Source organism: Chelonoidis abingdonii, chromosome 1 (genome assembly GCF_003597395.2).
Source record: "Chelonoidis abingdonii isolate Lonesome George chromosome 1, CheloAbing_2.0, whole genome shotgun sequence".
NCBI classification, from domain to species: domain Eukaryota; kingdom Metazoa; phylum Chordata; order Testudines; family Testudinidae; genus Chelonoidis; species Chelonoidis abingdonii.
In genome coordinates this window covers 28,614,668-28,641,787 of record NC_133769.1, presented here as the reverse complement: position 1 = coordinate 28,641,787, position 27,120 = coordinate 28,614,668, and the positions used below count along the sequence as shown (strand labels likewise).

General features: G+C 41.9%; 1 protein-coding gene across 5 annotated transcripts in view; it reads right to left on the bottom strand.

Moving 5' to 3' along the window:
- The window catches only part of PUS7 (pseudouridine synthase 7), a 51,201-nt gene extending 24,772 nt beyond the window's left edge, over positions 1 to 26,429 (bottom strand). Inside the window, exons 1-9 of one of the 5 annotated variants that reach the window (XM_032787342.2) lie at positions 26,085 to 26,429; positions 23,641 to 23,704; positions 21,036 to 21,117; positions 14,692 to 15,075; positions 9,742 to 9,826; positions 9,512 to 9,613; positions 7,874 to 8,018; positions 4,384 to 4,401; positions 1,505 to 1,616 (exon numbers count right to left, since the gene is read on the bottom strand). In XM_032787342.2, the coding sequence (XP_032643233.1) occupies positions 1,505 to 1,616; positions 4,384 to 4,401; positions 7,874 to 8,018; positions 9,512 to 9,613; positions 9,742 to 9,826; positions 14,692 to 15,047 (818 nt within the window). In that variant the 5' untranslated portion in view covers positions 15,048 to 15,075; positions 21,036 to 21,117; positions 23,641 to 23,704; positions 26,085 to 26,429. Of the gene's footprint in view, positions 1 to 1,504; positions 1,617 to 4,383; positions 4,402 to 7,873; positions 8,019 to 9,511; positions 9,614 to 9,741; positions 9,827 to 14,691; positions 15,076 to 21,035; positions 21,118 to 23,640; positions 23,705 to 25,491; positions 25,730 to 26,084 lie in introns of those variants that run through there. The other 4 variants (XM_032787341.2, XM_075064691.1, XM_032787339.1 and 1 more) reach the window with 4 other exon arrangements.
- Between the last annotated feature and the right edge of the window lie 691 nt (positions 26,430 to 27,120).

Below are 27,120 nucleotides of genomic sequence, written 5' to 3'. Positions count from 1 at the left end.
TGTAAAGTAAAAAATTCAGAGGAATAATGCACAACAATCAATCACTATTAAAAAAATCCTCAGTGCAGGCCTGTTTTTCTGTGTGAAATTCAAATAGTGCATTTATCTCTATGTGCAGCTATCTGTATACTGAACATATACTCATGTAAGCATCTAGTCGGTGCACTTCAATATTGTTCCGTTTCTATAACTGTTTCTTTCTAGTTTTCCTTTGCACTTCATGCAGAACAAGAGAAATACTGTGGTCAGTAGATTCCCTGCTATCCCACTTCTGTGTACCACCAGGTGGTAGCACTATTGCCATTACATGCATATTCTCTATCAAGCTCTGCATGAACTGCTAGAGTAGCATGTTCCCAGCATCCTGTTTTTCAAACACAAGTACCACCTTCACCACAGTGGTGTTGATTTCTCAGAGCCAAAAATTCAGAAGCTTGGATTGTGAACTCACACTTATAAAACAGCTAGTGAATAGTGTCACTGATGGGAGTGGGAGGACAAAAAACACAAAGACTTGTTTGACCACAAAGAAAGGCAGAAAGCCAAGGCTTATGTGACTGGTGAATCCCTCACAGCAAGCAGAGGGAGACTGGTCACCACCTACCTTTCACAGAAAAAGGAGTTACAATGATTAGGACAGGACAAAGAAAGGAAAATCAGTTACAGCTTGTCTACACATGAGCTATTGTGTTTTAAAGTTTATACCCTACCTTAATCTGAACGAACTGCCAAGAATGCAGCAGCTACAACTGATTTGCATATGAATGACCACAGCATTTTTAGGTACATCCACTATATGTTTGGACAACTGCACATTTAAAATCCTTAAAGTAAAAGATATGCTGCATGGCCTAGTCTTCACTGGGGCTTGGTCTACACTAAAAAGTTAGGTAAACCCAGCTACATCACTCAGGGGTGTGAAAAATAGTTAAGCCGATCTAACCCCAGAGTGGACAGTGCTAGATAGACAGAACTGTTCCATCGACCCAGCTATTGCCTCTCAGGAAGGCGGATTCCGTACACCAACAGGAAAACCTCTCCCATTGGGCTAGGTAGCGTCTACACTCAAGTGTCACAGCAATGCAGCTGCAGCACTGCAACTGGGCCACTGTACTGTTTCAAGCATAAACAAGCCCAGAGAATAAAAGTGCACACTTAACTTCAGTTAAGAATGCACCAACTCAAGGTGAAATCCTAGTGAATACAAGGTAGTTTGAAGTCTTCATACAAGTGAGGAGGTCAAACACACATCTTTCCCTCAGTGAAGATGAGGCCTGAAAGCATACCTGAAAGTATGCCATTTTTGATTATTTACAACTATTTTCTAACATAGAAAAGTATTTCAGATTTGACCTTCTAAAACAAAAATATTTTGCAGTTACTAAATATATTGTGATAATACATTTCCTGTGTGGTTTTCGCATAAGGATTTTAAAGCAGAATGTTTACATTAAATATTTAGTTGTTTTTGTTGTGTCTCAAAGCTACAAAATAATATTCTTACCTTAAAAATTTGGATAGTACATTAATAGCATCCATTGTATCCTTGTTTTCCTTGTATAATACAAAGTGGCAGTAGCTTCCCCTAGATTTTGGCCATGAATGTTTTCTTGGATCTTTAAAACAAAGAGTTAAGACATACAAAAGGACAATTTGTAAAGTATTTTATCAGTTGTTATTCTCTTTTGCAAACAGGGTTCATTTAATTGCCACAGTAGTTTCCATTTTCAAACAAACATGTGACTCTCAGTGACTTCAATTAGCTTCCATCTGCTTCTTTCTTAAGAAAATAAAAGTTCTGAATGGAAAAAGTTGGTCCAGTAAAAGATTACCTCACCCACCTTGTTTCTCTGGCAGTTATGAAGTATGAAAAAATGCACTTTCTGCAGATCCGCTGTGGTGTAAATTTATACTGCAATACAAGATTTTAGCCATGTGACTTACACAAACACTACCAGGAGTTGCATGACAAAAGAAAGTGTCCTCCTGTTGGAATATTTTCCCAGTGATTTATTTGTTGCCACAGCCCCAATCTCATTCCGACTGAAGTAAATCCAAGTTTTACCAGTGACTTCACTTTGAACAACATCCGGCACTTTGGGTTTGATGCAACGCTTGTTGAATCAAATCAGAAGACTCCAGTGGTCATTGGATCAAGCAAACCCTTTATATTCTTCACAAAAAGCAAACTATGTTATTTTAAGGATGGCATTAATAATGTATTATTTATTTCTACAGCATTGTGCATGCAACACTACAGCTTGGGTTATACCACACACAAATTTTAAGGGCTTTATAATTGGCAAGAATTCACTTTGAGGTGAAGTTTGGTAACAAAGTCTCACAAGGGAGTTAAATTTGGGCCAATTTTCTAAATTAATGAATAATTCAGGCTCACTTTGGGTATTTTCAAGTTATGTAATGTGTCTCTAGTCTAAAACACGGTTCATTATATTGTTTAATCATTTTTGGTTTCATAGAAAGGGAAGCAAGACTGTCAAAATATTAAAAAGTCATTACTGCACAGTAACATTTTCAAAGATAAATATGCATTGCATAATCATCTATCATTGTAGGCCCAATATTCCTCCCAGAGAGGCCAACAAGAATATGGCAATTGACTTAAGTGGGAGTAGGAACAGGCCCTTTGGGGGGGTTGTTTTGTTTTTTTTATAAAGGCACATATGGAAATTAAATACTAAAAACTAACAGCTTGTCTAAATGGGAAAGTTTTACACGTATAAAACTACCACGTGGACACTCTCGTATAAGAGTGTCTTTTTCATTTTATCTTAAACCCTTTCCCAGGCAACAAAAGCTAAAAGTACTCTTATTCCAGTATAAGTGTGTCCACATAGGCAGAAGGAATAGTGGTGGTGGTGGTTTTACACATAGTAATGATCTTTCTTTAAATTAACATTTTAGGTTATACTGAAAAATACTTATCTCCTGTAAGGAAGGCCTCGGTTTAAAATATGGATTTTTTTTGTTTTTTAAATAAAAAATGACTAAAGCCAGAACGAAGAGTTGGTGTTTCTTTTTAAGGAAGCAATATCATCAGCCCTAACTCCTCACTGAAAGATAACTCCTCATATGGAGTACTACAATATTCAGAGAGAACACAAGTAGAGCTGTCTCTATCTCCCTTGGGAAAAAAAAATACCAACAACATTTGTATGCAAACCATGGACTGTACTGGCCATCAATGTTTAAGCGAAGTCTCCACTGAAACCAAAAAATTCTTCATAATATTAATGATATGGTCCACAGTCTTTTTTTCACTGGCTCCTACTTATTCTCCTTCTGAAGTCATCAATCCTCTGTGATCTCAATTTATTCTTGTTCAAATTATAACTTTAAAGTAGCAAATTAGGTTTAAAGAACAAAGATTGCACTAAAATTTCTGTCATTAAAATAGGGCAAGGGGAAAAAACAAATAAAGTGAATCACATGGAGAATCATTTCTAAGTTGAAAGTTTCTTGCACACTTTCAAAAACACCAGCTCTGATCAAAACCACAGTAAGGCAACCCGGGAACCTAGGCACACACCATGACATCTGCTATTACAACCCCATGCCCGTGCCATGGTCCCATCCATCCCACTTGGAGGAGTGGTGGCTGGAGTCCCCTCTCTCCCCTGCCAGAGAAGCAGGGATGGCACCAAAGCCCACAATACTTACCCCACGCAGTCAGAGTGTATCTACTTGGATAGGTGGGTGGAGCTATCTCCACTCTCTTTCTCCTATTGCATATACAGTCTTCTGCTGAGGTGATGCTGTCACAGCCTCCCAGATCAATGGGTCTTGGAGTCAATGCCCCATTGAGATTAATAAGACAATTCATACCTCTCAGAGGTATTGCTTCAGGCTATCTGCACATTCAGGCAGACATAGCTGCATCACTTATTCTTGATTCATGTTTTCAAGCTTTTTATTGAACCACAAGGGCTAAAAACGTGTTGTTGTTTTTTTTAATGAAACCCATGACACTTAGATCCTGATGTAAAACTCACATGACTCTGGGAATTGGGACTCTAAACATAGAACTATGAAGCAAAATCCTGCCTTACTGACACCAAGGGGAGTTTCACTATTGATTTCAATGGGGCCAGGATCCATTAATCCAGCCCTGGTCCTGATCTTGCAAGCCACTACATGTGGGTGGACTACTGGGTCCACACCAACTTACTTGCAAGACAGAAGCCCATAACTGCATATGTGAAGGGTGCAGCGCCAGCCTCGTCACTTTCTGTCAAAACTTAACGTTGCTTATACATAGATTTTATATTTAATTCTTGTTAGTTTGGACAATGCCTTCACTATTTAGTGTGTCTGAATGGTTGGCATTTCATTTTACCACCATGAAATACCAACATATCTTACCTGTTGCAGTTCTGACCTCTGTCCCAATGTATAGCATAAAGAGCACAAAAGAGCAATGTTTAATTTTTAGACTATTGAAGGGTTTTAGAGGTGAACATGCAGGTTTATGGTTAGGATTGTTTAGGCTGTAGACTTCTATAGCATCCAACAATTACATGGTTGGTGACAGTGATTTAGATGGTTATGTGATGGAATCGTGCAGAGGCAAACAGTAAATATACGGAAAGTTTCAATCAGAGGTACAACAAACTTCACCATGGACAATGATGGACAGCACTGCCAACAAGTTACTGAGGTAATAAGTCCATGCCTGAAGTACTCTAGATACCACACATACAAAAGCACTTGCAATTTAGTGAGATAGAAAACATTCTTGTAACCCTTATCCCCACAAGCATACCTCATCATGTTTCTCATGTAAGAATAGATTATTAAATATTTCAAGTGTTTGTTGCTCACTGACCACATTCAGGATTGAGTCCCCGTGTGTTAGTCACTGCACATATGCAAGTCTTAGATATAGTCCATGTCCCATAGAGCCTATAGTCCAGTATCCCCATTCTGCAAGCATTTATGCATATTGAGTAATATTTTGCACATGGGTAGTCACTGAACTTACATATGTAAGTATGTTTGCGGGATCAGGGCCTAATAATCTAAGTTTAAAACACATTAAGTCCTACTGCATCATATGAAGTTATCCAGAAAAGATTTTTCCTTTAGAGAAATACCTTTTTTTTTTTTAAATGGACGCCAGTTAAAATCTACAAATCCTATTTGTAAGGTACCTTTTAGTTATAGTTGTTCAACTCGATACATGCACCTTGTTGTAACAACAGTTAAGGAACAAACATCGGCAGGGAAAACTGAGGAAGACCATTATAACCCAAAGGAGAACAGGATTTGTTTGGAGATTACTTTTTGTACTTGTAAGTATGCATACTCCATGCACAAAGCATGCAACCATAGGATTAATTTGACACAGTTAATGTGATAAACCATATACAAATAAATTTATTCCAAGTTTTTGATACTTTAAATACTCTACCATGTAGCAATAGACTTTTACATTTGCTTAAGAAAAAGTTTAAATAAAATATAATTTTATCTAAAATAAATATGTAGTCCCTATCTAATCTGCATTACAAAATTTTGGAGCCCATCTACTGACAATGAGATATAATTTATCTTAAATCGGTTCCTAATTGACTTCAGGTAAACTGAAATAAGCCTAATTTAAACCAAAATAAGAGCATCCATACAGCATATCACACTAATTTTAACTAAAGCAGTTTATAAAAGCCTCACACCTTGAGTTAAACAGGTGAAATGCTGTGTTTAGGCAAAGCTTTAGATTTAAAATCAATTTGCCAATGTGTCAAAAGTGTCAGATAATGGGAAACAATGTTTTACATATTTGTATACCAATACTGATGTGCCCCAAAATAATTAGACCACCAAAATGCTTTGGAACATATTAAGTTACTTACCTTGATACTACCAAGTCCATCATTATTCTTACTACACAAAAGCAATTCCTATAGCTGATGATGGATACAAACAGTTTTCTGCTTATAACTTTAATTTTGGCAAAGCACAGGATTGCCATTAACTGGAAAGCAGAAGCAGGTTCAGCTATTTTAAAAAGATCCTATCTTTGAGAAGAATTGCTACTGGAAATATATTCATATATTATTTATATACAAGATGTAATTCTGAACGGTAGTTAACAAGTTGGGATAAATTCTGACCCCACTGAAATCAAAGGGGGGTTGCCACTGACTTTAGTGAGGACAGGATTTCACCCACTGAATTTATTATCATTTGTATTACCATAGTGCCTAAGAACCCTAGCCACAGACCAGGACCCCACTATGCTAAGCACTGTATAAACACAGAGGAAATTTGGAATTCTTAAATTGTATGATTGTGATAACTTAATTTGGATCCAATTAGGTTCACATGGTCTACATTTAAACAGTAACTATACAATAAAAGAAAACACACACACACACTTCTATGTTGTCTATTTGGCACTTAGTGAGAATCATAGAAATGTAGGCTGGAAGAGCCAGCCCTCTGTGCTGAGGCAGGACAAACCTAGACCAACCCTGACAGGTGTCCGTCCAACCCATTCTTAAAAACATCCAATACTGGGGATTCCACAACCTACTTTGGAAGCCTATTCTAGAGCTTAACTACCCATATACTTAGGTTAGATACTAGAATTCTACCCTAAGTCTCCCATGCTGCAGATTAAGCCTGTTACCGTGTATACTTGTTCATTAGCCCATTCATTTATAAGCCAACCCCCCAAAAATGAAGAGGTAAAAATAGCAAAAACTGTATGACCCTTTCAGAAGCCAACCCTCTATTTCAGGGGTTGGAAAACTTTGGCATCCAGCCCATCAAGGTAAGCCACTGGTGGGTCAGGACATTTAGTTTACTTGGAGTGTCTGCAGGCATGGAGCCCCTCAGCTTCCTGTGGCTGCAGTTCACCGTTCCCAGCCAATGGGAGCTGCGGGAAGTGGCGCCACTTCCCACAGCTCCCACTGGCTGGGAACAGCAAACCGCCGCCCTTCCCGCAGCTCCCATTGGCTGGGAATGGTGAACCACGGCCACAGGGAGCTGAGGGGCTCCATGCCTGCAGACGCTACAGGTAAACAAAACAACAATGTATTAGATATTCAATTCAATGAGTACCCTTCAATTCAACCCTTCAGAAGTGGTGTACCAAGTCTTCATTTATTCGTGGCAATTTAAAGTTTCACGTGCCAGTAACACATTTTACATTTACAGGGGCCGGCAGTTGGGACCCCAGGCCAGCAGTGGGCTGAGCGGGGCTGGCAGCAGGGACACCAGGGTGGCAGCAGCATGCCACAGTAAATCAGCTCGCGTGCCACCTTTGGCGCATGTGCCATAGATTGCCGACTCCTGCCATAGAGTTTAAAATCATCAAATTTTGATGTAAACCTGTTTATAAGCCGACCCCCACTCTTTGATGCGTCACTTTTTTACCAAAAATATTCGGCTTATGAATGTATATATACGGTACTTTTTGTCCTACCTTCAGTGGACATGGAAAACAATCAATCACCCTTTATAACACCCCTTAACATATTTGAAAACGGTTATAGTTCCCCTCCAGCAAGTCTTCTTCAGGTACCAATACCTCTCACTTACTATAAACCCAGTAAAACAACTTCACATTTGCTACTCAATTTACCAGATTAGTGGTTTGAAGAAAAAAAAAACAAACAAAAAACCCACACTAATATCTTTTAGCATACTCAATAGGTAAACCTCATGCCCTGTGCCATTTAGAAGTAACATACTGGATGAATCGGTACAAAGCTACGCAACAGCCTCCAAATCCAAATTATAACATACCCCCTTGTCTGAAGTATTATGTAATTTTAATTAAACATTTTGTTTTTAAATTGTAGTTCAACTTTGCAATATGAAATGATGGTGAAAGTAACAAACTCACTTGCCAGCGCTTTCCTTCCAGCAGCATGGTAAGCAACGATGTATTTTTTCCCATCTCGCTCCTCTGTTTTCGTCTCTAATCCAGGAAACAAGGATTTCACAGCGTGGTGAATAACAGTTCTTTTTTCTTTAGTGTCTTCAATAACCTATATTTAACAAAGAAAATTGTTTGACAAATACGATCTTTTTTTGGCCTTGTGTACATATCTTTTTGTTTCTTTGTTTTTTAAGCACACAAAAAAAATCATTTTTCTGTTCAAAAACCAACCTTAAGAAAATATGCTCTGACTATGCTTTAAAGGACACATTCTACTTGCTATAATTAATTCATAAAGAGATATATACATAACACCGCTACAAACCCTGAATCTGATATTTCAAAAATAAAAACCACAATGACATTTTTTAATTTACTAGTTTAATTCTTAGCCAAATTTCACTGCCTGAATGGTGACTATATCCAAACCGTGTGTCTTTAGTGCACATCTCTGTAGAAGCTATACAACTAGATGAGAAGAAAAAAAATTTAATGTAGGAATGCTTATTAATTTCAAACCAAATTTTTGCCCTAATTCAGCTCAGCAGTTATTCATATTTGTGTTATTTAAAAAATAGCCACAAACTCTTCTTCCTCTTGTACCTTTTTTCTTCTTATTATGGAAGATCAAATTCACTGTCTTCTATTAAATCAGCACAGGCTATCCTTGGAAACATTCTTTCTTCAAAGTGTGTGTTTATTTACAGGGCTGATGCAACCATTTAGGCGACCAAGGCGGTCGTCTAGGGTGCTAGGATTTGGGGGGCGCCATTTTCTTCGGCAGCGACCACAGCAGCCGGATCTTCAGCCCCCCCCGTCACTGCCAGCATTTAGGCAGAGGGAGGTAGGGGAGGGCAGCCTGCAGCAAGGAAGGGAGGGGCAGCACGCAGGGAAACTCCCTGCCCCAGCTCACCCCTGCCCCGCCTCCTCCCCGAGCACACCATGGCTGCTTCACTTCTCCCGCCTCCCAGGCTTGCGGCGCCTAAGGAGAAGTGAAGCAGCGACTCTGTGCTCGGGGAGGAGGTGGGGTAGAGGTGAGCTGCTTCACTTGTCCCGCCTCCCAGGCTTGCAGTGCCACTCAGCTTAGGTGCCGCAAGCCTGGGAGGCGGGAGAAGTGAAGCAGCAATGGCATGCTTGGGGTGGAGGCGGAGCAGGGGTGAGCTGGGAGGGGCGGGGTGCCTCAGGGCGGAGGGTGGGGGGTAGGGAGCTGCTGCAAGGTGGAAGTTCCGCCTAGGGCATGAAACATCCTTGCACCGGCCCTGTTTGTATAATCCCTTGTACATAATCATTCTATAAAATACTCATACACTGAAAACCCAAATACTGGGATTAGCCCTAATCCTGCAAACACTTAGAAATGTGCTTAATTTTATGCAAGTGAATAGTCCCAGTGAAACCATGGTGAGTACTACATGCATAGTTCAGTACACATATAAGTCTTTGCAGGATCAAGTCCTAAATTTACAAGTTTTCTGCAACACCTATTCTGATGTAAAGCTCAAACTACTTGTACACCTAGCATTTAGTTTCTACGCATACACCCATCTCCTTCCCCAAAAAGGGTATGTTAGCCAAGTCTTTTGAATCGTTTTACCATTTTACCTCTATGGCAACACTGGTTTCTTTGTTCTTAAAAAGTTGGAGCTCTTCTAAATGCTGCTTGTCTTCATTTGACAAAACTGTAAATATTTCTTCAGAAGGATCCTAATATACATAAAATAACAGTAACTCACACAACACAGTCAGAACAAGTTTTCATCAGTGACTTAATTTAAAAAAAAAAAAAAAAAAAAAAATCATCTAGCCATTTCTGAAAGCTACTCAGAATTTACCTCATCATCTACTGGAACAGAAAAGTCATCTAAATGGCTTATGTGCCCATCTTTTCCTATTTCATGAACGACAAAGTCTGAGTATCTAACAGAAAGAAACACAAAAGGTTAAAAAACACAGACAGGGAAGACTAAAGGCTTCTGTGAACAGAATGCTATTTTCCAATAGACTTTACTCAGTTTCTAGATTAAAATTTCAGCCATTATCTACAAAAAAAGCTTTCTCCCCTCCCCAGAAAATTAGCCAAAAGACACACTACATACTTTCCAGAATCATCTTCAGTCATCACTTGAAAACTCAATATGAACATGATACCTATTTTTCCCCTCCATAGTAGAAGCACAAATATTGGTTTGTTATTGTAGAGTTATTCATGAATATTAAAGCCACTAGCATTTAAAAAGAATCATGGAAATGTAGGACTGGAAGGGACCTCAATAGATCACATCGTCCTTTCTCAATGTAGGGGACTGGACTAAGTACAGTAACTCCTCGTTTCACATTGTAGTTATGTTCCTGAAAAATGCTACTTTAAGAGAAACTATGTTAAGCAAATCCAATTTCACCATAAGAATTAATGTAAATAACGGGATTAGGTTCCAGGGAAATTTTTTTCAAACAAAAGACTATATACAAGTTTTAAACAAACAATTTAATATTGTACACAGCAATGATGATTGTGACGTTTGGTTGAGGTGGTGAAGTCAGAGGGTGGAATACTGGGATATATGGACCTTTGGTCTGACTCAATATGACCATTACATTCTTACTGCTAAATGATGAATTAGCACTCAGCTGAGCCCTCAAGGGCTAACACATCGTTGTTAATGCAGCCTCACACTCTACAAGGCAGCATAAATGAAGGAAGGGGAGACAGTATGGTAACCAGAGAGACACACCCCGTGTGAGAGAGAGAGATGCGCATTGCCCCTTTAAGTACGCTGACCGCACTTTAAATACACTGCCTTTTTAAGCAGATCAGCAAGCTGAGACAGCAGCTGCTGCGAGCAAACTCCCTCTGCCCTGAGCCCTGTTGTGTTCATCCCCCACCCCGTCTCTATGGAGAAAGAGGGGGCAGGAGCAGGATGGAAGGGGACAGACACCTTGACATTAGCCCCCCTCACTGCCCCCCTGCACAGCAAGCAGGAGGCTCCCAGGAGCAGCTCCAAGGCAGAGGGCAGGAGAAGCACATGGCAGTGGTGGGAGGGACAGCTGAACTGCCGAAAATTGATAGCCTGCTGGGTGGCTGCAGCACAGGGAACTTAGGGGACCAGGGAGCTGACACGAGGGCTGAGAGCCCACCCTGGTTCCAAGCCCCCACCAGCTAGCTCCAATGGGCTGCTCTTTCTAGCAGGCAGCTGCCAAACAACTATAAGGGAGCACTGCAAAACTTTAAATGAGCATGTTCTCTAATTGATCAGCAACGTAACAATGAAACAACATTAACCAGGATGACTTTAAGTGAGGAGTTACTGTACTATCAAGAGACCATCTCTGACAGGTGTTTGTCTAACTTGTTCTTAAACACCTCCAATGACAGAGGTAATTTGTTCCAGTGCTTAAATTCACTTACAGTTAGGAAGTTTTTCCTAATGTCGAACCTAAAGCTCCTTTGCTACAGTTTAATTCCGTTATTTCTTGTCCTGTCCTTTCGTTCAAAAAAGAACTAGATACATTCATGGAGGATAGGTCCATCAATGGCTATTAGCCAGGATGGGCAGGGATGGTGTCCCTAACCTGTCTTTGCCAGAAGCTGGGAATGGGCAAGAGGGGATGGATCACTTGATGAGTACCTGTTCTGTTCATTCCCTCTGAAGCAACTGGCATTGGCCACTGTTGGAAGACAGAATACTGGGATATATGAACCTTTGGTCTGACTCAATATGACCGTTATGTTCTTCTGTTCAGTGGTTAAGGAGAACAATTCAGCACCTTCCTTTTTATAACAACCTTTTATGTACTTGAAGACAGAAATCACATCCTCCGCTCAAATCTTCAATTCTCCAAACTACACAAACCCAATTTTTTCCATCTTTCCTTATAGGTCATGTTTTCTAGACCTTTAATCATTTTTGTTATTCTCCATTGTACTGTCTCCAATTTGTCCACATTTTTCCCCATACACCACACCAGGTGAGGCCTTATCTGTGCTGAGCAGAGTGGAAGAATTACTTACTTCTTGCTTACAATACACCCCAGAATGATATGGGGGGGGGTTTGTTTTGTTTTTTGGCAACACTATTACACTGTTGACTCAATGTATTTAGTTATTTAGTTTGTGATCCACTGTAACCCCCAGGTCCTTTTCTGCAGTACTCTTTCCTAGAGTATCATTTCCTATTTTGTATTGGTGCAATTGATTATTCCTTCCTAAGTGTAGTACTTTAAATTTATCCTTATTGAATTTCATCCTATTTAATTCAAAACATTTCTCCACTATATCAAGATCATTTTGAATTCTAATTCTGCCCTCCAAAGCACTTGTAACCTCTCCTGGCTTTGTATCATCCGGAAACTTTATAACTGTACCCTCTACCCCATTATACAAATAACTTATAAAGAAATTGAATAGAACCAGACTTAGGAGAGATCCCTATGGGACCCCACTTGACATGCCTTTCCAGCTCGATCGTGAACCACTGATAACTACTCTGAGTATGGTTTACCAGTTACTAGCCAGTCATCACCTTATAGTAGCTTCATCTACAAAGATATCAGAGAAAAGAAAGAGTATATATACACATCAGAAAAGAAGGGGAATGTAAAAGAAGTTATTTGAAATTAGAGGAATGGTGCAAGTGGACATTAAAAAAAAAAAAAAAAAAAGAGGGCGTGTTGACTCTTGAGCCTTCCTTTACAGATCACCATTTTAAACTATATCTTGACTTTTATCTATTTACCCAATAACTTTTATAAACATCAGTAACTAGATAATTTGATCTCTATCTGTCATTCACACACAGAAGCAAGCAGCCTCTCCCTACTTCCCAACAATGGTAAGAGCAGATCACTGTTGTGAATCTTCATGCTCCTGAGGCCTCCTTATTTAATCAAATATACTATAAGATTTATTAGTGTAATAAGTAGCTAACTAGGCTACTCACGTAGATGAACAAAGTACATTATATAATGTATTCTTTTGAATTGGTTGATTACTTGCTAAGTTGCAGAGCTCAGAAATTTACTCTCTCACCCCTAGTTGTTAAGAATTTCAAAGATTCTCCTGTACTGTTATTTCATGAATTAGTACATTAACTCTGTCACTTCAACCAACATTCTTCAGTGCTAGCAGTATATTATAGCTCAACTCATCCTTTTCCCAAGGAGAATGAGTCAGATTTCTGTCCACAGCTCTGCAGGTGGAAATATAGAAAACTCCACTGAAGTAAGAGTTCCTCTGGATGTCCACTACAGTAGCAAAGCAGATTCTGATCCAGTCTTTCAAAAAGAAAAAGAAAAAAAGAGAGAGACAGTGAATTGGTGCCAATAGAGGGAACATAAAGGACTTTCTTTCTACATTAGTAAAGCCAGGATAAGTTGTATTTTCTAAAATAAGAATTTTAGAACAGCTGAGAGAAAAAGCTGTCAACTGATCGTGAAATGCTGAAAGTAAGATGGGAAAATGAGGCTTCACTGTGAGATGTTTCTATTGCATTACATCCAAATCCGCACATGCATACATCACACCTCTATAAAGTCATGTCAGTTTGGCAAAATACCTTCTTTATTATTTTCCCATAGACACTATGGTGAAGGACACATTACAAATGCCTCAGTTAGATATGTTTATAAAAGTCACAAGAGTCAAAATGGGGGGGTGGGAAGACCATAATGAGACTGCAAACATCTCTGTCAAGACAATATCAAGGTTATGTTTTGCCAACTAAGTTTAAAAGTAGAGATGTGATGAATCCACATTTTTTAATTTGAACAAAACTATCAAACACTTCTCACTGGTATTCACCCAAAACTGAATGCAAGTAAGTGAGACTGTCATCTTGCCAGATCTCTCAAAAGAAACATCTTTCATATCGATAAGGAATAGCCACCAATAAATGGGGATAACAGAGGTTTTTTGTTTTGTTTTTTGTTTTTTGTTTTTTTAAGATTATGTTGTCTCTGCAGTTTCAGAGAAAAAGTGCATAACAATGTCTATTTATGGTAAAACTACGTACAGACAGAATGACTTTAATTTGAAACTGATTAGGCAAAAATATGTTTAAGTGATTTGCTGAATTTGTGCAATAATTTGTGCACTGTTTCTTCAGAAAGGTTTTGAATTTATATTTTGAGATTTCTGGTGAAAGTATTTGTTTTAAGTAAGAGTTAAGAATGCTATGCTGTAATGAAATAAGAATGAGTTTATTATGTAGGCAGTGTAAGATTTCTGATATCCTCAATTATCTTCAAGTTCTTTAGTTTTGTACATAATGTTATGACTGGCAAGATTTATAAATTTTAGCACCAGAAGAGACTATCAGATTATCATATAGCAACTTTAACTTGTTTTTTCAAAAATTTTTTGACTTTGGGATCATAAATATTTTGTCACGTCTTTTACATAGGTTAGCAGTACTTTTAGTGCGTATAATACATATTGTAACTAGATTGTATATTTTGTACAGTTGGCTGAAAGTAAGTTAAATTGCAAATTAATATAAGATTATCTTCCTATCATTTAGAGTACCTTTTCTCAGTTTTAGACAGCAGAACACAAACACTTTAGAAAGGCACCAACCATGTACAAATTGAAGCTTTCTCAGAGCCCTAGGTTTAAGAAAAGAAAGCAGTGAAGCACACCTGCAGATAATCCTACTGTATCTTGATATGTATTGGTGTTATACCAGAGATGATGGTATCTGACTCCTCGGCTAAACAGAGAAGGAAAATGGAGAATAATTGCTAATACAAGGATTTAAAGTACAGAGGATTGCAAGATGAAAAGTTACCTCTCTTTTAAGATTCCAGAAAACCCTTTGTGAGAGCTAACAAACTTTGTAATGCCAACATCAAGTTCTATTAGTCCATGCTTCATCATGTCTGCAAAGCTCTCTGGGTCCCCTTCTTCATCACTTTCCTCAAGTTCATTATCTTCCTCCTCACCTTCTTCATTCAGGATATCATCTTTCTTGTCCTCAAGCAAAGGTTTCCCAGGTTGTTCAGTTACAATGTCAACGCTTTGCTCAGAATTGCTTCCTGTCTCAGAAGACTCTTCTGAGATCTTTTGCCTTTTAATTTCATCCATGTTAGCCACATCATCCTCAGAATGAGGTCGTTTCAAGGATGTCATTTCTCCAGCTTCCATATCGAAAGGCACAGAGAGGTACGAAGTCCTGGGGGGAAAAAGGACCATTTAAAATGGTGTATTTCCAAATCTTTTCGCTTTTTTAAAAAATTATATTTTTAAACATACAACACACACAAACCAAACAAAAAACAACAAATTCTGCATCAAATAATACCTAGGCAACCCCAGATTCAATGGATTTGCACAGGTGTAAGTTAAACTACATGAAAGATACAGCTACCAAGAAGATACACTTGGTAAACTCAGTAGTCTCAGTAGAGGAATCATGCAGGGAAGGGGGAGTAAAGGATTAGGATTAGAGATCCTGAGTGAGAAAGACAGAAAAAGTGTTCCTGACAAAAAATACATTGTGTCAGGCTCAGGCCTGGTCTATACTTGAAAGTTTTGCTGCATAGCTACGCTGATATAGAGGGTCAGGGGGAGGGGGGATCACACCCCTCACCAACATGTTGTTCCGGCAAAAGCCAGGGCTGGCCTTACCATGAGGCGAACTGAGGCAGCCGCCTCAGGTGCCAGACTGTGGGGGGGCGCCACTAGGACCCAAACTGTAGAAAATTGTGTCTGCTGCTGGTACATATGTATTCTTTCTGCTCTAAATGCATGGAGATGGTGGAGTGCTGTGCTGGAGGAGGGAGGGCACAAGAGACATTACAGGCAGGCAGGAGAAAAGGTGAGAGGGAATAACAGAAAGCAGAAGGAGCTGCAGAGAGAGAGAGAGAGAGAGAGAGAGAGGAAGAGGAGCCTCTTATGTACCTCCCTAGCACCCCCACGCGCCTAGACTGATTAACACCAGCTACTCAGGGAGCTTCCTGTTTCCAGCTGCTTCCCTGAACCCACTTGTGGAGAACAGGCAGTCAACTGAAGTAGTAGGAGCCAGTTAGGCCCTTAAGACGCTGATATCTTCCCTCACGCAGGTCCTGCTACCAGCCTGCTTATTTGTCCCCTTCAGCTGAGTGTTGAGAGGCACTATAGCTGGCACAGAACAACAGTCATGAGTGAAAGAAGAAAACTCCTCTCTGACACTGAAACCACTAAGTGCCACATGATGGGAAAGTCAAGTGGAGGTGATAAAACCTAACAAACACCCAAATTGGGAAGACAGATGATGCCATAGCTGCCAATTAAGATAATGCTAATGACAGGAACTGTTCATGGAGAACAGTGGCAGAGGGAAATGGAATCACCAGAAACATACATAACTTCACATTTCTGTGTGGCTTAGCAATTGTGGTATGACATATCTGTTTGAAATAAATTTGTAAGTGAGAGACTTCAAGGTGTTGACTTGATATATCTGGAGCAATGGAACAACTGGAGAAAGCAACATCATACCTAGACTGGGGCAGCATTCAGAAAAAGCAAGCAAAGGAGCTTTTCTATCTAAGCAGGAAGGAGCTCCTGAGATACATAGACACAAATGTTCACAGTGGCCTTCCGGCCCCAGCGAGGATGTGAGTGGTGAGGAAATGCTTGATCTTCCAGTTGTCAGAGTGCAGTGACCTGGCAGCTACTACAGCATCCATATCTCCATCTCAAATGATGTAACATGCACATTCCTGGAGAAAAGTGTAGATCAGAGAAGAGTGCGGTGAGGCGCAAGAAACAGCTGCTGCTGAGTTATTCTTAAGTCTAGATTTAGTTCCTTAAATCCAGGACTGTGGACCCACTTGAGCATAGCCTGAGGAACTTCCTTGTACGGCATGGGTCACAAGGAAGTGAAAAACTTCATTTCCCGAAAGACAATGAAAATAGAAGTTCCATCCAACACATTACTGGTGTGAAATCCCCAAGGTGACAAAGTGGAAAGGCCATGGCTTAGTATTATATAAATCCAGAATGCTGCATATGTTTGTTGCAAACTCTCCAGTCTATATGTCCAGCCACACTGGGTTCTACAGGAACAAAGGACTGGAAAAATCTGGCTAGAAATCTGGCTGCCATGAAGAAGGCAGCAAACCACAGAGCATTTTCTTAGTGGAAAGAGCTTGAGAGGAAATAAGGTTAAAGGCCACCATAGATGATCAGCATCAACAGAAGATTGCATCAGTCTCTTTACTGGCAAAATGTTCTGAAAAGGCTCATTGCCATTGTGAATCCTCCTACCCAAAACCTAGCACTGCATGTGTGGTAAACGTCTGTCTCAAATCTGGACTTAGAGTTCAACATCTGTTGTTTATTGGAACCTCCCCCAAGCTATACCAGCTTGGATCTGATCTCGGCTGCCACCAACCAGGATTTATTTAGGTTCCTGGTTACACGAGTCACCCCAACCTTTCCCTGGGGGATCCCCAAAGACCAGACCCTGGGTCTCCCTATCAATCCCAGCTCCCCCCCTTTTCCTGGGTGACCCTGGGCGATGCTATACTTAACTCCTTGAATGCAAACCAAGAGAGCTATTTACCTTCCCCGAGGCTATGCATTCAAAGCCAGGTCACAGCTAACACACCAGGAATTCACCCTCCCTGGTCTGGTAGCAGTAACTGAGGAAAAACCTCAAACACAAGAGAACAGAGCTGATTCTTTCTCTCTTCCCCGGAGCCGTTCCTGCCCTGGGAACAAAGGAAAGTCAACACAGAATGTAATGCTTCCCTCCCCTCTGTCTTCCCATGGGAGACAGATACCTGGTACAGAAATTTCTATCCTTTGCTCACTAGGAAAAGAAACTCCCACAAGTTTAAAAAAGAAACTTTATAAAAAAGAAAGAAAATACAGAACAATAATACTGCATAAGAAATCAATACAGCTCTGCTTATAAGAAAATAGAATAAACAGTCTGATTTAAAAGATAGCCCAATAAACCAGTCCAGCAATCAGCACCCAGTAAATACAAATCAAAGCACATCACAGCCGATTACTTTGTTTCCTTTTGTCCACAGATGTTTAGTAGAATTTTGAAAGAAGATGGAGTTAGAAGAAAAGCTTGTTTACTCACAGCCGAGGAAAACAAAGACCCAGAACAAGCCAAAAACCTCCAGGGTTCCCACCCTTACTTTTGAAAATCCGGTTTCCTGATTGGTCCCTGGTCAGGTGTTTGGTTCCCTTGTAAACCCTTTACAGTAAGAAAATTAACCCTTACCTTACCTATCTACTTATGACAGCGATGGCACTTCAGATCAGCTGTATTGGCCAAACAATGGAAAATTCCTTAATGTGGAGCTGATGGCTGAGTTTGATGCTCTACTCCAGGAGCATCTAAGAAGAGTCACCACCCAAGGAATGTACACACACCACTACCTTGGAAAACAATTCAAAATGAGATCAGACACTTAAGCAACAAAGTCCGACAGAAGATTATGGCAGATCTGAAGTCACCAAGATATTACTCTGTATTCTGGACTGCACACACTAATCAGCCATATGGATACAAATGAATTTAATGGCACATTTTGAACAAAACACGAACTAGTGAAAATGTCCCTGCAGTGGTGACTATCAGAGAGCATTTTCTAGAATTTATTGACACTGACGATACAGGAGCTGTAGGACAAATGTGCTTCTAAACAAGCTGGAAGATATGGGAATTGCGATACGCTTACATGAGAGGTCAGGGCTACGATAATGGTGCCAACATGAGAGGAAAAAACAGAGGAGTGCAGAAACAGATCCGAGAGTTAAACCTCGAGTTTTTTTGTCCCAGGCAGTTCTCATTTATTGAACTTGGTGTCAGTGATGCAGCATCAGCCTCTAGTGAGGCTGCTGAAGTTTTAATGTAATTCAAAGCATCTATTTGTATTTTTTCTCTGCATCAACTCATCTATGGCAAATTTTGAAGCAACATCTGGAACATCTCTCTGACACTGAAACCACTAAGTGCCACATGATGGAAAAGTCAAGTGGAGGTGGATAAAACCTAACAAACACACCAAATTGGGAAGACAGATGATGCATAAAGCTGCCATATGGAGGATAATGCTATGACAGGAACTGTTCATGGAGAACAGTGGCAGAGGGAAATGGAATCACCAGAAACATACATAACTTCACATTTCTGTGTGGCTGCATTGTGGTATGACATACTGTTTGAAATAAATTTGTAAGTGAGAGACTTCAAGGTGTTGACTCTGATATATCTGGAGCAATGGAACAACTGGAGAAAGCAACATCATACCTACAGTCAGATGAGGGATTTCAAAATGTTCTGAAGAGTGCACAGAAGTTGGCAGAGGAACTTTACACTGAAGCTATTTTCCCACCCACTCAAGAATACAAGAGTCACCAAAGAAGACGACATTTTGATTACGAGGCACGAGATAATCCCATAAGAGACCCCAAACAACAATTCAAAGTTGAATCCTTTAACCAGGTGCTAGATTGTGCAATACAGTCAACTGAAGAACAAGGAACACAGCAGTATATTTGGGATGTTGTATGACAGCCCAAAACTCCTCACTATACCTGAAGAAGACCTACACTAGCAATGCAGGGCTCTAGACACAGTGTTGACACATAATGACATGTGTGATATTGATGTGAGTGATTTATGTGATGAACTGAAAGCCCTTTCAAGATACATTTCAGCAGGATCAACTCCAAAGGCTGTTCTGGAATATATGTGCACAAATAAGATGATCACCTTTACAAATGCTTTTGTTGCTCTGTGCATACTTCTAACACTTCCTGTAAGAGCTGCCACTGGAGAAGGCAGCTTCTCCAAACTGAAGTTAATAAAAACACATCTACGCTCCACGATGACACAGGAGAGACTGGTCCACCTTGCAACCATCTCAGTAGATCATGAGCTGGCCGAGACTGAGGACCTTCAGGAAGCAGTACAAATCTTTGCAACCAAGAAGGCACGGAAAGCACCACTTTGATTATTCACACAACTAAAAATGCCAGTGTTTACTATGGAGACAAGAAAAGTTAACTTTCAAATGCCTGACAGCAAATGTAAGTGTTACTTAAAATTTTTGAACACGGCATTTTAAGTTGTTAGTTCTCCTTTATTGGGTTAGATAGCAGAGCAGTACCATGAGAGGGGCAGAACAAGAAGGCAGAATTGAGACCTTTCAAAGTTTTGGCCCAAGCGACGGGGCATGGGGGCATCATTTGAGTTCCCCACCTCAGGTGCGAAAATGTGTGCTGGCCCTGGCAAAACCCCTGATATAGATGCAGTTATACTGGCAAAAAAGTCCTTTTGCCAGGATAGATCATTTCATTTAGAGAACTAGTATAGGATATACCAGCAAAAGAACTAATTTTCTGGTTTAAAATGCATCTCCAGCCAGGGGGCTTTCTTCTATCGCTATCTTGATATATTTCTACTGGCAGACCTTTTCTAGCATTGACAAGGTCTTGCACAGGAAAGGACAACTTCCAGAAAAGACTTTGGGGTTATATAAGGAAATGAGAGTGAAAGATTCAGGGAAGATACACTGTACCCCACCAAGGGGAGAAAAAGTGTTTTATGATTGTCTTTATGAAAGGCAGGGGAAGGAAGGTGGTCACATTTTTAGGTAGCATCAGTTTTTCGAAGTTTTCCAAAATGGGGACTCCTGGAATCTCTCCCAGCTAGCACTGGAGAAGAATGATGCAACACCTCCAGCAAATCTGGCCTCTTCTCTTGCCAGCTCTCCTTTCTTCATTATTTTCAACTACTATGATAGTGCCAGTGCTTAACTATCATACAGCTGTCCACATGAGCTTTGCTGCTGTCAACTGGGGGCCTAAGAAGCTTCTAATCCATATCTCACTACAGCTAATTCTGACTACTTTGTATTATTTCCCCTTCCAAAAAGGATGCACGCAGGATGAAATAATAATTCAGACACAATGGTTCAGTGCGCTGCTCCCTCCTCCTGCCCCCCGCCCCAGTCTGTATATTATTTCATCTCTTCTGTTCCCAGAAAGAGCTCCTATTCTTCTTCCTTAACTCACACAGTTCTGACCAATGAGTCTCCAGGGGTGAAGTAAAGGAAACCCTGAGTGGGGAGGGACTGAGCAGGGAGTGAATGAAATAAACCCTGGAGGGCTGTGTCTACTCACTCTTGTAGAACTGAGTGCTTGATTCTCTTCACTGACTGCTTCAGTGTCCACTTGTGGGCCAGCAGGAACAGAACTTTGGGAGCTGGAGAAGAAAGGGATAACTATTTGAAATTATAATTAAAAACTTATTATAACCCTAGGATGTTAAATGGGTCAAAAGTTCTCCACAGATCCCAAGATCTATGGTATTGCCCCAAAGTACTTGGGAAACCCCCACAGATCTGGAATAGTATGCTCCTTACTCATTCCAGAGGAATGGGAGTATGGGGGGGGGGGCAAATCACATACCCCCACTGATTCTATAAAAACTCCACAAATTGAAATACACAGATATTCCTAGCCCTTCTGTGCAATTTTCCTCATGGAAGCAATGAGCTGAGCCTGAACTTGTGGCTCAGTGTTTATGATGCCTATAAAAGCTCTTTCCACAGTCTTGAATGTAAATTATCACCATAAATAGAACACAAATAGAGGTAAATAAGGCACTTTACAAAGGACTTCCTAGCTCTGTGCATCATAGTATAGAAAGGATATTGTGTAACTGGATAACAGTTAAGAGTAAAAAAAGAGCACTGATGCTTAGATATACAAAGAAGCTGAAAAAATAATTTTGTAATACTAATAAGACAAAAAACAAAACACACACTCATAACTGGGATGCCTACAGAAGTTGGATGCTATGAAACTGTAATAGAACCACCACAGAAACTAAGAAACAGGCAGACAGAAGTTAAGAAAGGCACAGAAAACAGAAAAGACACACCATACAGAATAAATAATAGCGGTTAGGTGGACACACTAATGTGGACCTTTATTAACCTCAGTGCTAGCCTATAATAAATTAATTTGCTCAAGTACCACAGAATCTGCAACAGGTAATTAATGCAAGGCTAGCTCAGAGTTTTTGATTGATTGTATAGTTACTATTTCTTTTAAGGGATTTGTACGTGACATTAGTGCTTGTGAAAGGTGCCAGATGAATAGCCCTGGAGATCAAGATCCCCATAACTGTACACAGAACAGATACAATACCTGGTTCCCTATATCACCCCAGCAATATACACACAGATTTTTGAAGAGAGAACAAAAATCACTTGTTGCCAGTAAATAGTTCAGTTAGGTCACAGACCAATCTTCTAGAAACTTCCTCAAACATTAGATAACATCTCCCATTTGAAAATTTTAAAAATCTATAATATAAGGAAGACTAACATTACAGGTTAGATACATCTTGTCACCTATAGAATTGTCAGCTATCCTGAAACTGACCATAACTAGACATGCATAATACAAGTACTCTCAGAAATTTAAACAGAACAATCACTTTTCCAGCCACTACTTGTTTCTCCCTAATTAGATTTCAAAATTTTCTTTAGCTCCAAATGTAAATGTAGCTGTAAAAATAAACAACCAAAAGGACTGTATTAAGGTACAAATAAATCAGAGAGAAAGCAGCTTCACTAACATTTAAAATAATCAACTCAAATGAAGAACTAATAAATAAAACAAAGAATGAAGAAACAACAAAAGTGAAACAAGAAAGAGTTATTATTATAAAACTACAAATAATAACAAAGGAATAAAGACCACTAAAGGAAAGAGCGGAAGAAAGCAAGCAAAATAGAGTTACTAAACCATGTATTTCTTCATACCTTTCAATGGATAACATCAACTTCAATCCGGCCCAAAATGTAAATTTTATAAAAAGCTTTTATAAAATCATAACCAACAGAAGTGACTCTACTTTTTAAAAATTCTCATTAAAACTATTTTAAAATAAAGTTTTCTTTAACATCAAACTGCTAATATCTGGGCTACAAACCAAAATTACACCCATTTAATAAACTGGTTTCTAAATGTATGTAGTTAAATTGATGTGAACTCCTTGTATAGATACGCTTAAATAGGTTTAAGAGAGGATAATATTGATTTAGCTTTAGTTGATTACCACAGAAAAGCAGCTCCCTTTCCCCCTTCATCCCAAACCCCTCCAGCTATCAAGCATTTACATGGCAGGGCATTTGCTAGTATCTGTAGGAGATAAGAGCATGTCTGTTAACTAAGATTTCCCCCCTCCTGAGGTGGGGAGAGGCGGAAGTGCTCACCACTTACAATGCACTGAAACCTTGCAGGGCTACAATCCACTGGGAAGCCTGCCAAAGGATGTCGACCTATTAGTCTGTTAAGTATCTGTTAGGTGTTTCCTACACTCTAAAACACATATACCCTCGACCCCCTAGAGATTAGACAGTTATCATAGATTGCCTAGTCTAAGAACAAGGGACAAAAATACCAATTTGAAAATGCTGTCCCCTCTATGAGAAAATATTTGAAAAATGAATTACTTGAGGGACTAGATGGCTCAAAACTGATTAAGAGAGAGACAGTCTTTTACTTGTACAGGTCACTAGTAAGAAAAGGTTGTTACTATTTGACAGCCGTTTGATTGTCTTAGTCCAGGTACCAGTGGATGTGGTGTCCACATCACAGAGCCTGCACCCTTGTTGGCAATTTCAGTAGAGGCCAAGGTTTTATGGAGACTGAACTATCCCTTCATCATTAAAAGAATGGGGCTCCTTTATTCCTTGCCGGTGAGTAAACTTACACTGCTGTGCTTGCACGCTATATGTTCTGTAGATACACAAGGAACTTCAATCAGGCACTTTGCACTTTAAAGAGATAAAATGAATAATGTTAACATTCATATGTAAATCACAAAGCAGGCTCTCCGCAAATGAAGCAGAAAATTAGATAAGACAGTAAATGGTATCATGGTAGAATGATACAGGAGAATCTAGGAAGCAGATGCCTCAGTCAACTGCAGGAAACAGTGTGGAATCCATATAATTTGAACATTATACTTAGCAAGACTGGCCCAAATATTGCCCAACTAAGGGAAACAAGCTGCCATGTGTACAATTGCTACTCCTATATTTTCAGGCGGCCGATGGAGGGGGCAACGGGCGCAACTGCCCAAGGGCCCAGGCAATTTAAAAGGGCCATTGCCAGCAGCTCAGCGGAGCTAAGGCACGCTTCCTGCCCGCCCTCACTCTGCACTGCTCCCGGAAGTGGCTGACATCCCAGTGGCCCCTGGGGAGGGGGTCTCCGTGCGCTGCCCTCGCCTGACTCTGCAGCTTCCATTGGCCGAGAACAGTGCCAATGGGAGCAATAGTGGCGATGCCTGCGGGCAGCAGTGAGTGGAGACCCCCTGGGTCACCCGCCTAGAAGCCGCTGCCAGAGGGATGTGCCAGTTGCTTTTGGCAGCCACCCAAGGTAAGCGCTGCGCTGACCCTGACTCCCTCCCGCACCCCAACCCCCTACCCCAGCCTGGTGAAAGTGAGTGAGGGTGGGGAAGAATGAGCCACAGAGGAACGGGGATGGAGTGAGCAGGGGGTGGAGCCTCACAGAAGGGGTGGGACAGGAGCATGGTCCCAGGGAAGGGGTGGGGCAGGAAGGGTTTCTGGGTTTGTGTGATTAGACAGTTGGCAACCCTTCCGGATGGGCATGTGGAAGCCCTAGCCATGCCGGAAGAGCACGCCTAGCAGCCTGCTGGGCACCAGCACTGCCCATATGTCAGAGAGACTGCATCCGAGTGGGCATGGCTTGTGCATGCATGGGGGCTATTGACTGTTTGGAACTGCTGTTGGCAAGCCTGTATATTTTGTAAAACCGAAGTGAGTTCAGTTGTGTTAATCTTTTCTAAAGAGATGCAAGTGGCTAAAAATCCCACCATGCAATGCTCCATGCTCTGGAAACCACTTGGATCAAAAATAGAGCCAGGATGATCATTGGGAAGGATCTGAGCCCCTCATTCAGTGAGGAAGGGCAGCAGACAGCTCATTACCTACTGACAGATTTCTCAGGGGGTGGGGGACTCAAGGAAGGGAGAGAGGAAAACAAGGTAAGAAGGGTTCCAGAGGGGATGGGATCTATATTGAGGCCTCTGGGCCCTAGCACTGTATAGGCAATTTATACTAGAGAAGTGGGGTTACAACAAGGAGCTTAATGAGGATAGAGGGAAGTTTTTTTGGAGAGGAAGTTAGGTTTTGGAGTAGGAGAGTTGTTTTCATCTATCCCTGGCCAGGGAGGTGCACAGGGCAGGATCTGTCTGTACTCTGTGGGCCATGTCTCGGCACTGAAGGTAAGGGCAGCCATGGGGTGCAGCTTAGAACACGTGGCAGTAGCAAAGGGAGAGGGGCGGGGGGGGATCCATGGGCCCGCCCAACACTGATGAAGAAACCGGGCACATACTCTTCCCCACAGCCCCAGGAGAGGAGTCTGGGAGCCACACGGAGCGTGGCCAGGCAGGAGGCCGCGCGCCTGCAGAGGGGAGAGGCTCCTCCTGCTTAGGGCAAACAGTCCTGCGGGGCGAGCGTCGCCCTCCGGGCCGGCTCCCATGCAGGCAGCGGGGCAGGCAGCCCCGAAGCCGGGCGAAGCGGCGACGTGGGACGCTTACCCGGAACTTGAGACTGCCTCTGGCAAGGGAGAGCGAGCGGCAGGAGGCGACGCCCGGAAGCGGCCAGGAGGAGGCAGCGGCCGCGGGGAGTCAACAACATGGAGCGGGTCCCCGACCGGAGCTGGCGCACATGTCCGCCCTGGGCTCGGCCTCTGCAGCGGGCGGCCTCAGTCAAGGTGCTGCTGCCGTGGCTGGCCTGGGCCGGAGCGCGCGTCTGTGACTGCTGCTCCCGTCCGGAGCCGGGGGAGGGCGCAAGCGGGAGCCAGCCCCCTTCTCAGTGTCATCGGCCCAGCCCCCTGCAGACACCCACCGAGCCTGGCCTCCTGCCCGTCGGGTGCTGCCGCCGCAATGAGCCGGCCGGGCCAGGGTAAACAAGGCGCTGAGTTGCCCAGCCTCCGTTCCTGCTGCAGCCATTTCGAGGTAGCAGAGCAGCTCCTCCCCGGAGGAAGGGGTTTGCCGCGAGTGTTTCCCTGAGACATTTACAGTCTCCTTCTCCCCTTCCTCTAGCTTGTTTAACCTTCCCGCCCCTTCCCGCGCGTCAGTCTGGGACAGGAGCAAATAATCCCCAGATGCTCCCGCGTGCAGGTTGTTACCCATTCAGGCGGCGCGGGGAGCAGGGAACATCCTGGCGGCCTTGTCAGAGCTGCAGCGGGACTGTGTGTCTGTAAGACCCGTTCCCAGTATTGACTTTTGCCAGTCGGATTCAGTGAAAGCCTTTTCCTGCCTTGGCGCTTTGTGGGAATGGTTTAGCCTGCACAATTTAGCTGTCGCGCAGTGCGCAGAGGGGAGGTTGTTAAACAGCGTGAAAGATTTCGAACGTCTCATTGGCATGAGCGAGAATTTCCAGGTGGGCTTTGAACAATTTAACCCCATCAATGAAGAAGTGTGAGCATGCTACAGTGTTGGTGGGTCATGGGTGAGGTGCTATCTTTTATTGGACCAGCTTATACTGGTGAGAGAGACAAGCTTTAAAGCTCACACACAGCTCTTCTTCAGGTCTGGGAAAGGTACTCAAAGTGTCACTGCTAAATACAAGGTGGAACAGATTGTTCGGCATAAAGCACTAACACATGTTTCAAGGGTTTGTGCAAATTACTTATGCTGAACAATCTGTTCCACCTTGTACTTAGCAGTGACACTTTGAGTACCTTTCCCAGGCCTGAAGAAGGGCTATGTGTGAGCTTGAAAACTTGTGTGTCACCAACTGAAGTTGGTTTAATAAAAGATATCACCTCACCCACTTCGTCTCTCTCATATCCTGGGACCAACAGAGCTGGAACAACACTGCCTACAACAGGGGTTGGCAATCTATGGCATGCGTGCCATTAAAAATCCTGCCCTGCCAGCCCCGGCCCAGCCTGCTCTTCTCCACTGCTGCCCGCCCACCACCTTCCACAAGGGCAGAGGGCAGGAGCTTGGTCCTGCTGGCTCCTCTGCCTCTTCCTGCAGTGTGCCGAGTTCCTGCCCCTCCATCCCTTCCTCCCTGCTGGGGGCAGGGCCTTGGGGATGGGGGAGGTTGGAATTGGGGCATATCCCCTCCAGCCCCCTGCCATGAGCACCCCACAGCCTCAGCCCTCTGCCCTGACCCCCTCACACACACCCTGTCCTGAGCCCTGTACCCCACTCACA